The sequence below is a fragment of the Populus euphratica genome, unplaced genomic scaffold, assembly GCF_000495115.2.
Source record: "Populus euphratica unplaced genomic scaffold, PopEup_1.0 scaffold238.1, whole genome shotgun sequence".
Classification (NCBI taxonomy): Eukaryota; Viridiplantae; Streptophyta; class Magnoliopsida; order Malpighiales; family Salicaceae; genus Populus; species Populus euphratica.
The window spans coordinates 438,013-452,897 of NW_011499989.1; the positions used below are offsets into that span (position 1 = coordinate 438,013).

The 14,885-nt window shown below is 29.1% G+C and overlaps 1 protein-coding gene across 1 annotated transcript; it reads left to right on the forward strand.

Moving 5' to 3' along the window:
• The first annotated feature begins 8,381 nt into the window (after window positions 1–8,381).
• Window positions 8,382–14,572, forward strand: LOC105140282 (Pyridoxal phosphate (PLP)-dependent transferases superfamily protein). Its single transcript, XM_011047063.1, has 9 exons — window positions 8,382–8,727; window positions 9,089–9,136; window positions 9,849–9,977; window positions 10,329–10,388; window positions 10,608–10,764; window positions 11,732–11,838; window positions 11,954–12,012; window positions 13,455–13,563; window positions 13,803–14,572. Exons 1-9 carry the CDS (start codon window positions 8,665–8,667, stop codon window positions 14,253–14,255), a joined length of 1,185 nt encoding a protein of 394 aa, XP_011045365.1. The 5' UTR covers window positions 8,382–8,664; the 3' UTR covers window positions 14,256–14,572.
• Window positions 14,573–14,885: the final 313 nt, after the last annotated feature.

Sequence of the window (14,885 nt, forward strand, 5' to 3'; positions counted from 1 at the left end):
GGCTTTTCTTCCTTAAATTAAATTTTTCTTATCAACAAAATTCTCATCAGTCAAAAATATATTGTCAAATTTTAATTTTTTTATTTTTGAACATCCTCAACCAACTTCTAGCCTTTTCTTGTTCCTGTTATTTTTTGGATTTTTCCAAATATTTTTTTTGTATTTTCTCTTTTTTTTGTGGGAACCTAAAAATGGGTAACAACACACATCTTTAAAGAATACAATGCTATATATTATCTATAATTTTAGGTTTTATTTTGACCTTTTATGATAAGGCATTGCTATTTTTGTAAGAAACCCTTACACTTTAAATATTATAAGGATGTTTTCTACTTTTTATCAACTTATATGATGTATATTCTAACTTTTTATGAGGTACTATGCTAAGTATATAATTGGTAGTCAAGATTATCTCTCTCTATAAGTTATGAGGTGCTATTTGCCATCATAAGCGCTTATAATTTCTTTTAGAATTTGATTTTTATGTTCAACAATACCTTTTTGTTACGTGAATAAAAAACGGTAACTTGGTAAATAATAAAGATGCTTTGTATTCCCCACCTTTATCACTTCTTACTACCTTTATCTCTTTTTTTTTTTTTTTGAAGTTGATCTTAAACTTAATTCTTGTAATGTTTAAGCATTTCAAGAATATCATCTTTTCTTTTTAGCAAATAAGTATAACAATACTTTATGCAATCATCTATAAAACTATTATAATATTTTTCTCACCTCTAGTTCGTATAATTGTTTAATCTCCAATATTATTATGAATTAAATCTAGATGTTCATTATTTCTTTTAATTGTTAAAAAACAAGTCTTTGTAAATTTCACATCTACACAAACTTCACACGTGATTTTTCTCAAAAACCATAATAGATAATAATTCACATATCCCAACCTATCATGCCAAGTATCGCAGGACTCAAGCAAGTAAAAAAAAAAGAGAGACATTATTGTTGTTATTAATCTCATTCTCAATTATAATGATTATTACATATATTTTGAAGAAGTAATCACGTAAATACCTCTTTTAAATAAATACACTTTTAATGAGTACAAATTTATCACTTTCAAATACTCATTTGAAATTTTATTTTTTTTTAACAATGAGTGAGATGAGACACTAATTTTTTTATATTATGAACAATATAAAGTACATTTTTGAAGGTAGAAACTTTTAAAAAATCATCTCTAGTATGACCTTTCCAATGTATCTTTGAGGTTGAAAAATTCTTCATATATAATTATTCACCATATACTTCTTTGTAAGTGGAGAACATTCTTTTTTTAGCACATACATATCTTATAACACCAATATCAACTCATCACTATTTACAATTATTAATCAAGTTAACTTTGAAGATGACAATAAATAAGATCATTTTTTACACTTCATTTGAGAGTTATTGATTAGTACTTAAAAGTATATTTTTTTATCAAAGTTTTATATCATTATTTTGTACTTGAAGTATCAATAACTCCTTAACTAGAGAATGTTTTATATTAACATATTTAATAAATATAAAATACATTTAATTTATGGTAAATATTCACCTTAAATGCAGGTCTGTCACATAAATGAAAGGATTGATTAATAAGTTTAACTTCTAAAATTTAGAAGACAAGGAGAAGGTCAAGCTTAGAAAAGAGATGTTGGTTCAATCTAAATTGGAATATTATTCGGTCATTGGATTATAACTAGAGCTGTAAAACTTAGATTTAGATCTGCTCTATATGGATGGAAAGATAAGATATAGGCTTAAAACTTTCATGTTGGAGTCCAAGATTTAAAAATATCATTTTCAAGTTCAAATTATAGCAACAATATAGAAGTTCGAATCTGTCCCGCAACTCAGACATTGTTTAGTGTTCCGCCCATATCTCAAGTTCTAGAAGTCCGAATGACCTCTCTTTTTTGTTGGAAAGTTGAAATAATGTTAGCAATGATGTTTTGTTAGCAATGATGTTTTGTTCAGACAAGAAAATAAGAATTGTCACCAAGTCAAGATATGGCCACCCACTCAACAATTAGTCAATAAATCAATAGTTTCAGATTTTGGCCTATAAAAGAAGGCATTTGTCATGCATTTAGGCATCTTGATTTTTATATCAAAATCATGTTCTTGCTCTCTTTCTTTATATTTTTGTAATGTTTAAGTTTTACTTTCATTAATTTCTTGTTTATGCTTTTCATTTCATTTCCTTTACTTAGTTAAGTTATATGTTATTATCTTGTTTATTTATGTTTCTGTCTTTTATTATATGTAGTTAAGTTTATTATGTCAAGGTAAAAATGGTAAACTAATAGTGTAAGAATAAGTATAATATAAACTCAACATGAACTTTAATGTTTGATACTAACGTGTTTTGTATTTGTTATTTTGTTCACTCTTAATGCTTTGCTTGTTAAATGGTTAATCTAGATTTATGTTGTATAACCCTTGGTACAATAAATACTTTGAACTTTCATAGCCCAACAATATAGTATAACCAATACTTGTGTTATGAAAGGAACTTCATTTGTTGTTAACATAAGTTATAATCATGAATACCTCACAACATTTACAAGTATTAGTATTATTCGAATAAGATAACTAATGTAATCATATTAACAATTTATAATTCGATTGGAACCTCCTTTATGTGTAGTTTCCAGTTGAGTAATAAAAGGAGTTTATATTATACTTGTTTGAAATACCATTAGTGGATCCTCTAACCTTGACATTTATTTTTATCATTGTTTAATCCTTATATTAATCTTACAATCTCAATGTTCTCTTTAACTTCTTATTATTGTTATTATTGTTTATAATTGATATAGTTAACGTCCTTATAGTTTGACCTCGGTCTTGTTAGGTTGCTTATTACTTCGACACTCCTGCACTTTTGAAAAAACACCAATCATTTTATCGTGTTAGTTATCAATCTTAGTTATACTGGCTTGAGCAGTCATTTCGCTCTTAAGGTTGTCTTATTAAGTTCTATTTATGCAATTATTATCTTGTTGTTTATTCTTATTGTAGATGAAGCATTTACCATTAAATTTTTTGACAATGCCTTTTTCCTTCGCAACAAGCTTATTTATTTATTTCTTTTAATTGGTATTTGCTATTTTTTTTAACAATGTTTGCTTTAAAGGCTACAAATAAAGAGTTGGCTCTCATTTTGAATAGCTTATTATCTTCTTCTAGCCTCAACCCAATAGGCTCTCATTTTGAATAGCTTATTATCTTCTTCTAACCTCATCCCAATAATAAGATCTTCAATTCCTATAATATTTGTTTAGTTTTAAAATAGTTCTTTAAGTCTTTTTAAAATAATGGTAATTTATTAATAATAATAGCTATTGGAAAAGATTTATTTAGAACCATCCATTCATCATGAATGTCATGCAATGTGAGTTGAAACTCTTGAACCTGAATCATTATAGTTCTTGAATCAACCATCTTAAAGTTAAGAACTTCACTAATTAAGAACTTTTTCATATTATCATAGCTTTTTACTTCCAATCTAAAGCTTTCTGTAGAACCTTTGCATTATTAATTGAATTGTACATATTGTATAATATTTATTCAAACCATTTAAATTATAATTCTTGCACACAGAATCATTGTACATTTATACATTTACAAATACAATAATAATGAGATCATATATATCATTTGACAGCTTTGATGCATCTTTAGTAAAGAATTTTGCTAAATTCAAAATAGTTAGATAGACCAATATTTTTTTATTGTTATTTTTAGTTTAAATCATTGAACATTTCAGGTTTTTCATCATGCAACATAAATAGTGATGATGAAACCTTCTCGACCATAATAGTGCTTGTTGTAGCAATGTTTCTTGAAGCAATATTGGTTACAATCACTATTTGTTCGGTAGAAGACATTATGATTTTTTTCTATAATAATAGCCATATATAAATTTTGGCTTAAAACATGCAAATAAAACATGTACCAAGATTATACTGTAAAATTTATAAATTAATTAATATCATAATGTATTAAACAAAATATTTAAATAAATAAGTTAATTTAGTCTTAAGATTGTTAGGAAAATTTACAATAAAACTATGTAGTTTAATTTTTATATGATTATAATATATTGCATTCAAGTTATAATCAAAATCATATTAATAATATAATAAATTTAATTATTCTAGCATTCTGATACATTAAATATAAAAGAACTAAAATTGGTTGCATAAAATATAATAAAAAATTAAATATGTTTTACTTATTTATTGAAACAAAGAAATATAAGTATTGTTGTTAAGAACTCAACCATTTTTTTAAAATTAAATTATCAATCACTTGGTGAAAACAATTTTCTTATAGTTAGTTTTTTAGAATTTCAATAACTTCACTTTAAAAGGTTACACTACCTTCCAAAGTCTATAAAAAAAATAAAACTAACTCTTCTCTCTCCAACATAAGATCTTCTAGCTATAGATATTGAAAGTAATAAAAAATAAAATACTTATAAAGACACAACCATAATGCAATAATACACAATTAGAATGCAAAAAAGAAAAAAAGAAAGAGAGAAAATACAAAAATAATATTTGTTTGATTCTTGTTATCCTAGACAATCTTTATTTATATAGGAACTATGGATGCCATGATTAGTTTTGATTTTAAAGAATCAATTCTAGAATTTTAATCAATTAAAAAAATATTTGAGACTTTAATAAAAACATTTAGAATTTTATATTTTCAATGAATTAAATAAAAGAAATTGATCGAACATATTCAATAAATCTAAACATGTATTATTTATAATATAAAAAAATAATTTTTTCAAATTAAAATATTAATTTACAATAAATTTAAATATATAACCAAAATGAGCTTATATCGTGTCGAGCGAATATATATGACTTAAGCTCAAAGTCTAATTAGCTTATAACTTCTTTCTTTTAAAAAATTTAGTATTTTAGGAGTTCAATTTTAATTTTTTAACTTCTCATTATATAAACCACATGAAATTATTGTAATCTTTTAATGTGAGAATGGTTTTTATTTTTGTTTTTCGGTTTTTGTTTGTAAAAGTTTGCCAACCAGTGGATATTAATGTGCCATGTTAGAGTACTTATTTGGAAAGCACTTTTTAACAAATTCTTGATCAGAATCATAATACTTTGTTTGAACAATAATTTTTAATGAAATCTTGAATAAAATCGTGAGTGTATTTAAATTGGTATAAAATATGTATATTAACCATGTATCGAAATCAATTTTTTAACAAATTTATTATGATCTAAAAAATAAATTTCAATAAAAAAATATGCCTTTATAATTTTTATGTGAATATATATATATATATATATATGAAGAATAAATAATTTGAAAAAACTATATAAATAATTTTTAATAAAAATAGTAAAGGAGATATTTTATTTCTGTTGAATATTCATTATGATTTTTTAAAAAACAAATATAAGTCATTTTAGAATTATTCATAAATTAATTATTAGCACTACCATTTATTTGAAAATCCTAGTAAATTATTTTTTAAATGTAATTTTAATAATTTTTTTATTATAAAATATAAAAAATCAAATAAATGAATAAACACAGGTAAAATACTTAAAGAATCTAGCATAGGCGCTTCTATTATTTTTGCTTTAATTACGTAGATAACATATGATGCCTCTTCTCCTACAACAAATATCTTATAATGAACTGGTCAAATTAAATTAAATCATTTAATTTGCAATTTAGGTCATAATTTTAGTTAGGTTTAGTAGTTTTTTTTAAAAATTAATTTTTTATTTAATTAAATGATTATAAAAATCAACACTTGCATGAAAAACAACAAATAAAATTATCAAGGAGAAATGTATTTTTTCACTCTAAACTTGATTTCCTTATTACTGCATCTTTTTATTGTTTTAATGAAGGCATTTTTTTTTTAACTATAAGCATTGGTTAATAAATTAAAACCTATCATGATCACAAAAGCAAGGTATTTTTATATAAAAATAAAAATAAAATTTTTATATTTTGTATATGATTGAAGGAAAAAAATTAATAAATATAATAAATCATGTCAAAAATCTATTAAAAAATTTAAAGAACATAAATTTTATTTTCATTAAATATCAATGACAAATTTGTTTATGGCATGTTAAACACGTAATAAATGAAAAGAAAATTCTTTATATTCCTATAAAATCTATAATATTATTTAAGAACATAACAAAATTGAATGATAATATAAATATCATGTAAAGCTATTTTTTTTAGTGCATCTCAATCAAAATCTAAAAAAATAAATCTTGAAAAAAGAACTATAAGGTTAAACAAATGAGGTTTGTGCGTTTTGCCCAATAAAACAAAAACAGCCTTGCACCTATAGGCTTGTAAAGTCAAGTCAGCGCACTTAATTTATTTTTTTCTTAAAATTAAATGATATATTATTTATCATTTTTTATTTGTTTTAAATAATAGAGTATACATTATGTCATGTGTCTACTTAGATTTTGAATACTGGAGAGGTGGCTTGAAAATTGAGTAGAGGTGCTTTGGATTAAAAAAATATTTTTAATATATTTTTACCTACAAACATTTTTAAAATCTTAATAAAACTAAATTTTTAACTCAAAACATCGGTTAAAAAATATAAAATTAAATAAAAAACTTAATCTTGATCCAATTTTTTCAGTAATATAGAAGCTCAAAAATATCTTAAAGACACTCTTTTCATTAAAAGTAATATATTGACATTAAATTTGCTTTTTTTGTTCACAAAAATCTTTTCAATCAATCTTTTTTTTTCCTTTGTTTTTTAATGATTTTCTCTACTTTTTTAAATTCAGGGATTGAAATGTAAATAGAATAAAATTTTAGACTAAAACATAAAATTCTCAAACTAATAAGATAAAAAAAAAAACTAAAATTTTTAAAAGCCAAGATTTCGCCTCATAAAGAGTTTGAAAAAAATCATCCATTTTTGTCTAATAGTCAAATTTGGTTCCCCTATTTTTATTTCTTGCAAGAAATAAAATTAAATTCTTTTTTTTTTTATAAAATTAAGCACTAACACAACATTAAGGATTATTTTGACACCGCGATAAACCCCTGGTAAATCAATTGAAACAAATTATCATGTTGAATTTCTAATCAATATAATATTAAATGATAAAATTAAAAAAAAAAATTAAAATAGAAAATGCTTTGAATATCAAAAAAATTAAAAAAAAATTACAATTCATGGTGTTTTTCAAAATTAAAAAAAAAAAAAAAAATGCTTTGAATATCAAAAAACTAAAAAAAAAATTACAATTCATGGTGTTTTTCCTCATGATTTATTATGAAAGACTGATTTTTTCAGGATTTTGTTTCTTAGTTCCTTGTTTTTCTAGCAGTATTCCACACAATTTTTTTTTGTTTAAATGAAATATCAACTGGGTATTGGAGTTTTCCCTCAATATCATGAGAATCTCATTAAAATCCAAATTAAGCAAATCATGTCATGAGCCAAGTAACATGGAGATGATGAAATTCAAAAAAAGTTCACTAAAAACAGTATTGTGGATACACAGTAGTTTTTGTTACAGAAATTGTGCTACTTTTGTAGTTTCTTTTATGTTTAACTAATAAATTAATAATAAGTAAATAAATATAATTATAATAATGTTTGTCTTCACTTGCATGACAGCAAGACAAAAAGAGCAGAATAAGTAACCATTCATCCAGGAAGTGTTCTTGTCTTTTTTGCAAGGCTCTGATTTCATTGCACCCAGAATCCTCACTCCACTCCTCCACACATTTTTTTTCACTTTTTTGTTTCCCTTTTATTTGCAACTCTCCTTCACTTGCTCATCTTTACTCTCTCAAATCAAATACCTGAAATTCAATTCCCGACAAAAAAGAAGAAGAATAAAACATCATCCATATCCTTCTCTTGTCTCTATATTTAATTTATCATTAATTCCCTTAATTGTATCCTTTTAATTTGAATTTCTTAAAAAATAAATCTCAGGGAATTATTTTACTGGCACGATTATAGATCCTCTGTTCTTGTTAATTGTAACCTGGGAAAAAATATATATTTTTTAATGAATTGACAGTTCAAGCGTAGTTGTCCCGGATTCCTGGCTCGATTTTATATATATATATCCGTGTCACTAAAATACGAATACCATAGAGATTGTGATAAGTCCAAATCTGGGTATTTTATTCTTAAAAGTAGAAAACTTGTTTTTTAACGTACCGTAAATGCTGGGTTGTGGCTGGCTGAGACAGTGTATACTGATTTTTGTCAACATTTAAAGTGGTAAGAGGGAAAAAAAATTACGTGGCCCAGAAAGCGCTAATGCTTTTTGGCAGTTAGTTGTGGAGTATTATTCTACAAGAGTACAAACTACGAAGACTTGAGTAGAGAGGATGGCATCTTTCGTGTTAGCTAATAGATGGGGTTGTTGAAGTCTGCCTAACTCATCTTCATAACCCAATCTTTTCTTTTTCTACCTTCTAAAAGCAAAACCCATCATCCTCCCTTGGCCATTTTATAAGGAAAACGTTCACAAATTTGGGGGTGTTAGAGGGATTTTGGGTTGGTGGTTGTAGGAGAATTGCGCTGAATCAGAGTTCATTTGTGGGATTTTTGTGAGATATTCTTGGTGGGTTCACGTCTGAAAGGGAAAAGGAGAGATGGGTTCCTATGTAAAGCTTGCTAAGAGAGCTGTGGAGACTGACATGCCTATCATGGTTCAGGTATTGATTTACTACTATCTCTTTTGGATTTCTGGGTTCCTTTGGTCCTTGTCAAAACACAAAGATAATTACCTATGTGATTCTGTCTGGTTATAAGTATGCACACCAGCAGATACATGCTAATTTTGCATATGAGTATTTGTTGTGTGTTGGGGACACTTTTTATAGCGTGTGCGAGAGAGAGAGAGAGAGGATTTGTGTATGCTATGGACACAAACGTCGGTTATGTATATATGCGTGCTAATGGTGGTTTGGGTAAATTATTTTGTTGGTGTTATATAGAAAGAAAGAGTGAAACCTTGATGGTGCAAGTGGGGAGATTATACCTTATGCATAGATTTTCATGTTATATGTTTTGCAGATACAGGAATTGGTCCGAGGAGCGAAAAATGCTGTGTCCTTGGCCCAGGTCTGAGTTTCCCTTTCCTCATGTTTCTTTATGCTGCTTTTTTTACACTGTGTAAAGGTATTGAAATAGGAGAAGAAATGGTCAATTTTTGGTTTTTGACGCTAGATTGCCACATTGCTTTTGTTTCTGTCTCTTAAGTGTTGTATAAATGGAGGTATTGAGAAGCGGGACCAGTGAATTTTCTTCTTCAAGAAAGAGCTTGTTTAGTGCAGATTTTAAGGACTTTTCTGTATTTTAAACAGTAGAGCGAAGATTATGCATAAATTTGTTTGACAATGCATCCAGGAAGACTTTTCTCCTGCAAAATTTAGGACAAAAAAATCCGATCTCATACTACGAAGTGAAATCATGACTATTGGAATACCACTTTGTAAAAGTTCTCAATCACATGCAGCATTATTGGATAGTCAAACTCAAGGCCTTTTGATATGCTACGTGCTCTGTATTTGTCATGTGCTCAGCATAGATTGCATAGTCAAATTCTTTTTGCCAAATTTCTAGGAAGGCAGTTTCACATTTACAAATGTGTATCAATGATGTATATTTAACTTTAATTTAAATCTATTTGTTCATCAACTAAATTGTGCTACTTTTACTTGTTTGTGCCTTCATCATTAATAAGGACTAAATATAAATGTTTTTTCTTTCCCTCATTCCATTAGACACGAAAAAAGTTTTGTGGTGATCGATTCATTTGTTTCATGTGGTACAGGGGGTAGTTTATTGGCAACCACCCAAACAAGCACTGAATAAGGTGAAAGAACTTGTATGGGAGCCTTCAATTAGCCGTTATGGAGCTGATGAAGGTATTCCTGAACTTAGGGAAGCATTGAGACAGAAGGTATATAATTCAGAACGTTCAGCATGTTTCCAACTGGATGATTAATGTTATGGTTCTGGTCATTGGCATCTGAAAGGCAGGCAGAGTTCATTTGATTCTCTCAGTGCTGCATTTCAACTGTTTATACTCATGTTGTAATTATTAGTTATGTAATTGTTTTTGTTATATGGTCATTTTTATCTGTTATCCCTTCTCTAACACTTTTGTAACTTAATTGACTTTGCAGTGGAATTGTTTTCATAGTTGGACACTTGTATTTCTGGAGTCATAATAATCTTACCAAAAACCTACACGCCCTTGTATTGGAAATTTGTTAACACATTATCCATTATTTTGCTCTTTGCTTTGCAGTTGCAAAAGGAAAATAAGTTGGTGAAATCTTCAGTCATGGTTACTGCAGGTGCAAATCAGGTGTTTCCAACTTTGACATTCTTAAATATACGTTACTCATTCCCAAAAGCATTTAGGTTTAGGAGAAGAGGACAAAGTAAAAGATGTCCATAAAAATTTATTTTCTAGTCTATTATTTAATTGACTTGTAGGAAATAGTTGTTCTTTCTGTTCCTTGGCAAGCTGTCTCAGTTCACATATGTTCAAGAATATGAATTATTTTTACCTTCTCAATTGCAGGCATTCGTAAATATTGTTCTTGCATTATGTGACGCTGGGGATTCTGTGGTTATGTTTGCTCCATACTATTTCAATGCATACATGTCTTTCCAGATGACTGGCGTCACTAATATACTGGTGGGTCCTGGCAACCCAGAGACGCTTCATCCTGATGCAGGTGAAGTTCCATAAACTGTCATTGCATAGAGCCTGACTTTTTGTGATAGTAACGTAGATCTCTTTTTTTAATGGTGAATTTTATGTTAGAAATATTTGTCACTCATTGGAAAGGTGCTTCATAGTATCTTGTTACACTTCTGTAATTAAGAAGTAATGTTGATCACTTTTGGAGTTGAGCTTCAAGGAGGTGTGACTTTTTGTGACAGTAGGTACTGATTGATGTCTGCTCATGACGTCTATAGCAGTACCCATCAAGTTTTACAAATGATATTACTTGCTTGCATTTTCAGTCTGAAAAATTTGAGTTGTGATTATGAAAATTTAAAACCAGCTATTGCATTTGTGAAACTTCAGTGTGATGCATGTTTCCTTATCCTTCTAATCCATGTAAATCATTTCAAGATTCTGGCTATATTCCCATACCAATACTCTACACCAGTATGACATGAAATCACAGGATTCCACATGGGAGTTATTGAACATTATTTTGGGTGTAGAAATTTCTCTATCTATTCACAGTTTTTTGAGGGTGTGCTTACCCTGTTTTAAAGGGCGTTTTAAAATTTTGAAGTGCATTGAAGTCCTGTGACTCAGTATTAATGTTTTAGACATATTTCAGACAGAATGCTAGAGACACATGGATTGTGCTCCTCACCTGTTATATATTTCAAACAAAATTTAAGCATGCCTAAGTTTTAAGCTGTGATAATGTTCAGTTTTTACTCCATTTCATATGTTTCTTGATTGTCATTGTCAAGTAATACATGTCCTAGAGGAAAAGTATGTCAATGGCAGCTGACAAATTAGAATATTTGAGATAGGAATATATGAAATTGATGTGCATTTACAGAAAAGCCATGAGTAAGCACCTCTCTCTCTCTCTCTTTCTCTCTCTCTCACACACACACACACACACACACAGAGCATGTTGGTTGGTCATTCATCGGCATTTCTTTGAATTTCAGACTGGTTAGAGAGAACATTATCAGAAGCAAAACCTGTTCCAAAGGTTGTCACAGTTGTTAACCCTGGCAACCCAAGTGGGACCTACATTCCAGATCCCCTTCTTAAGGTTCTCTCTCTCTGGAAGATGGTCTTGATCATGTGTTGAGAATACTTTTTCTTAATCCTGTTGCTTTTAAATTGTTCTAATTATTGCTAAGTAGGACCTTTTTTATTTTGAGTAGAGAATTTCAGATCTATGCAGAGAAGCTGGATCCTGGCTTATTGTAGATAATACATATGAGTAAGTCTTTTCTGTTTGCATCAATGCTTTTGATTTGCTTTAAAGGTGATTTTTGTCAATGTTTTTGTTGTGCTCGAATATATCTGAATGGAAGTTAGAGGAAGTTTCTGAATTCCAACTAGCATTGAATTTCTTTGAAACATGATTATTATATTTTCTTTGAGAAATGGTGCATAATACAGCTTATCGGCACACGTTGTTTGTATGTTTGTCTGTTTCCAACTAGAAGAAAATTGTAGGAAATAGGAATAGCAATGACCTGGTAATTGAACGATGAAGTTTTCAGTATTTCATACTTACAGACTGGAGAATATTGATCTTCTCTGAAATGTTTTTAAGAAGTCCATATTTTCTACTTATTATGCCAGGAAAAAGCATCGGTGTGCTTTTTAGGCCCTCTATTATCATTATAACCTGGCCCTTGTGTTTAGCATTTGGAAGGATGGACTGGTGTCGAAGAGTGTGTTCCCCTCAACTAGTAAGGAGACTTGTGGAAACTGTATGTTTTGATGCTTCCAATTGTAGGAAAAAAAGAAAAAACAAGAGGATGAAAACTTGGTGAGAGGAGGAATACCCAAGTGGCACTTTAAGTTAGAATGGGGAAGGATGGAAAATCTTGAAAGCAATTAAGACTTTGAATTTTGGGTGACCTCATCAGTGGAAAGAACTAAACATCAAGGATTGAAACAAGAAGAAAAGAAGGCTTCATAGGCAGTGACTTCCCTGAATTTCATGTCATGCTGCGTGCTCTCGCTCAAGGAAATCCATTTTAAATTTCTTATTTATAGTTGCAATTGGTTCAGTTTTTATTTCCTTATTGATAAATTAATTTTCTGGGGAAAATAAATATTTTTCCTAGTTATTTTTTTCTATTCTTTTTATTTTGTATTATTATGCTTTTTATAGTTTTTTCTTTCGATTTGAAAGGACAATATTACCAGGGTTTTCTAGGTAATAGTTTTTTTGAAATGTGAGACAAAAATAAATAAAATTAAATTTTTTGAAAGTCTTCCTGTGGTTTTGATGTTTAACTCGTAACAAATCCTATTACCATCTTCTCTGTCACTTGTATAGTTGTTTGGTATGATTGTCTGTGATTATATATGGCATCCTACTTTTACCTTGCAACCTGCTCAGCTAATGGATCGTGGTGTGGTATTATAATCTAATGTAGATATTTAGGGTTTTTCTGGCCTTTTATTTCATGAAGAGTTGTTAGGATGAAGCATGTAAGCTTGAATTCCTTGTGTATAGGTCTCCACAAAACACTGTCAACTATATTTGTTGGTATCATGTAATCATATATAATGCTATACACTGTTTAGAAGCAGTCCAAAATTGATGTGAGATTCTGTACTTCTGAATCAAAGTTATCATCTTTGTTTACCTGTGCTAAGAAGTTTACGGTACCATTTATGAATGTGAACGGCTTTTCCTTGTAGGTATTTTATGTATGATGGTCTAAAACACTCGTGTGTAGAAGGAGATCACATTGTCAATATCTTTTCCTTCTCAAAAGCATATGGAATGATGGGATGGCGAGTTGGATATGTAAGTAATGCCCAGTATCTCTCATTGTTATCAATTAAGAATTGTTGTACAATAGTATTATCATTGTATAAAAACTCTGAAAATTTTGTTTTCTTATAAATGAAGTTATATATTTCCTTATGACTCAAGTTTTTCTGAAAATTGGAGTATTACCAGACAGCTCTTTTGTAGATGCATTTTTTTTTTATGTCATGAAAAAGACAACGGTGCCAGCTAAATTATGTAATGGCTGCATGCAGATAGCATATCCATCAGGAGTGGATGGCTTTCAAACTCAACTTCTTAAAATTCAAGACAACATACCAATCTGTGCTTCAATACTGTCACAGCACCTTGCTCTCTATTCCTTAGAAATGGGACCTGAATGGGTGACCGAGCAAGTGAAAGATCTCGTCAAGAACAGGGATATAATTCTGGAAGCACTCTCCCCTCTGGGCGAAGGTGCTGTGAAAGGTGGAGAAGGAGCAATTTACCTATGGGCAAAGCTTCCAGAGAAATGCGTGGATGATGATAAGGTTGTTCGCTGGCTTGCTACAAGGCATGGTATCATTGTGATTCCAGGAGGTGCGTGTGGATGTCCCGGGCACCTTAGGATCTCATTTGGGGGCTTGACAGAGAATGACTGTAAAGCTGCTGCGGAGAGACTAAGGAGAGGACTGGAAGATTTGGTAGGCAATGGGATGGTGCAGTGACACTCAGCCCTTTTCTTCCCTGAATACATTAAAAAAGGGAAGTCAGATGGGGCAGATTGGCGCAAGGTTTTACGACGGGCGTTTGTGCATGCATTGGAATAATAGGAGGGTGGTGAATTAATTCTATGTTTTTTAGGCTGATAGTTATGTTGTGAACAAAGGGAAGGTACTTTATCGGCGCCGGCAATTGGCCATTGATGTCGAAAGTAACAGACGCTGAGTGGTTTTTTATGATATATAGCAATACTACTTAGTTAAGTACAGCGTTACACTCCTGCAGATTGAATTTCAAATTAGTTTTTAACATGATAATTCAATATGAGAATTATGTTGAATTGAAAACTATATGATAATAGGAGGAGTTAACTACAAAGAGCTGTATATCTTTATTGTAAGGAGCAAAAATACGTTTATATGTAAGTGTTTTATCTAATGTCACGGGGTGCTCTATGATTTTTTTTTTTTTAATTTAGTTATATCTCAATAAAAATAGATTTTTATAAAAAAAATTAATGATTTAAATTCCATAGATTTTATTTTATTTTTAGTTTAAATTCTCCTTTTCTTATTAATGCTATTTTTTTGGAACAAAAACAAACAAACTCTATATCTATCTATCTATCTAGTTTA

Bases quoted from the DNA above. Each gene is read 5' to 3' on its own strand.
- LOC105140282 (XM_011047063.1), top strand. From the start codon at position 8,665: ATGGGTTCCTATGTAAAGCTTGCTAAGAGAGCTGTGGAGACTGACATG. The intron at 9,137-9,848 runs GTCTGAGTTTCC...CATGTGGTACAG, and splicing joins ATGCTGTGTCCTTGGCCCAG to GGGGTAGTTTATTGGCAACC. The intron at 13,564-13,802 runs GTAAGTAATGCC...GGCTGCATGCAG, and splicing joins TGGGATGGCGAGTTGGATAT to ATAGCATATCCATCAGGAGT.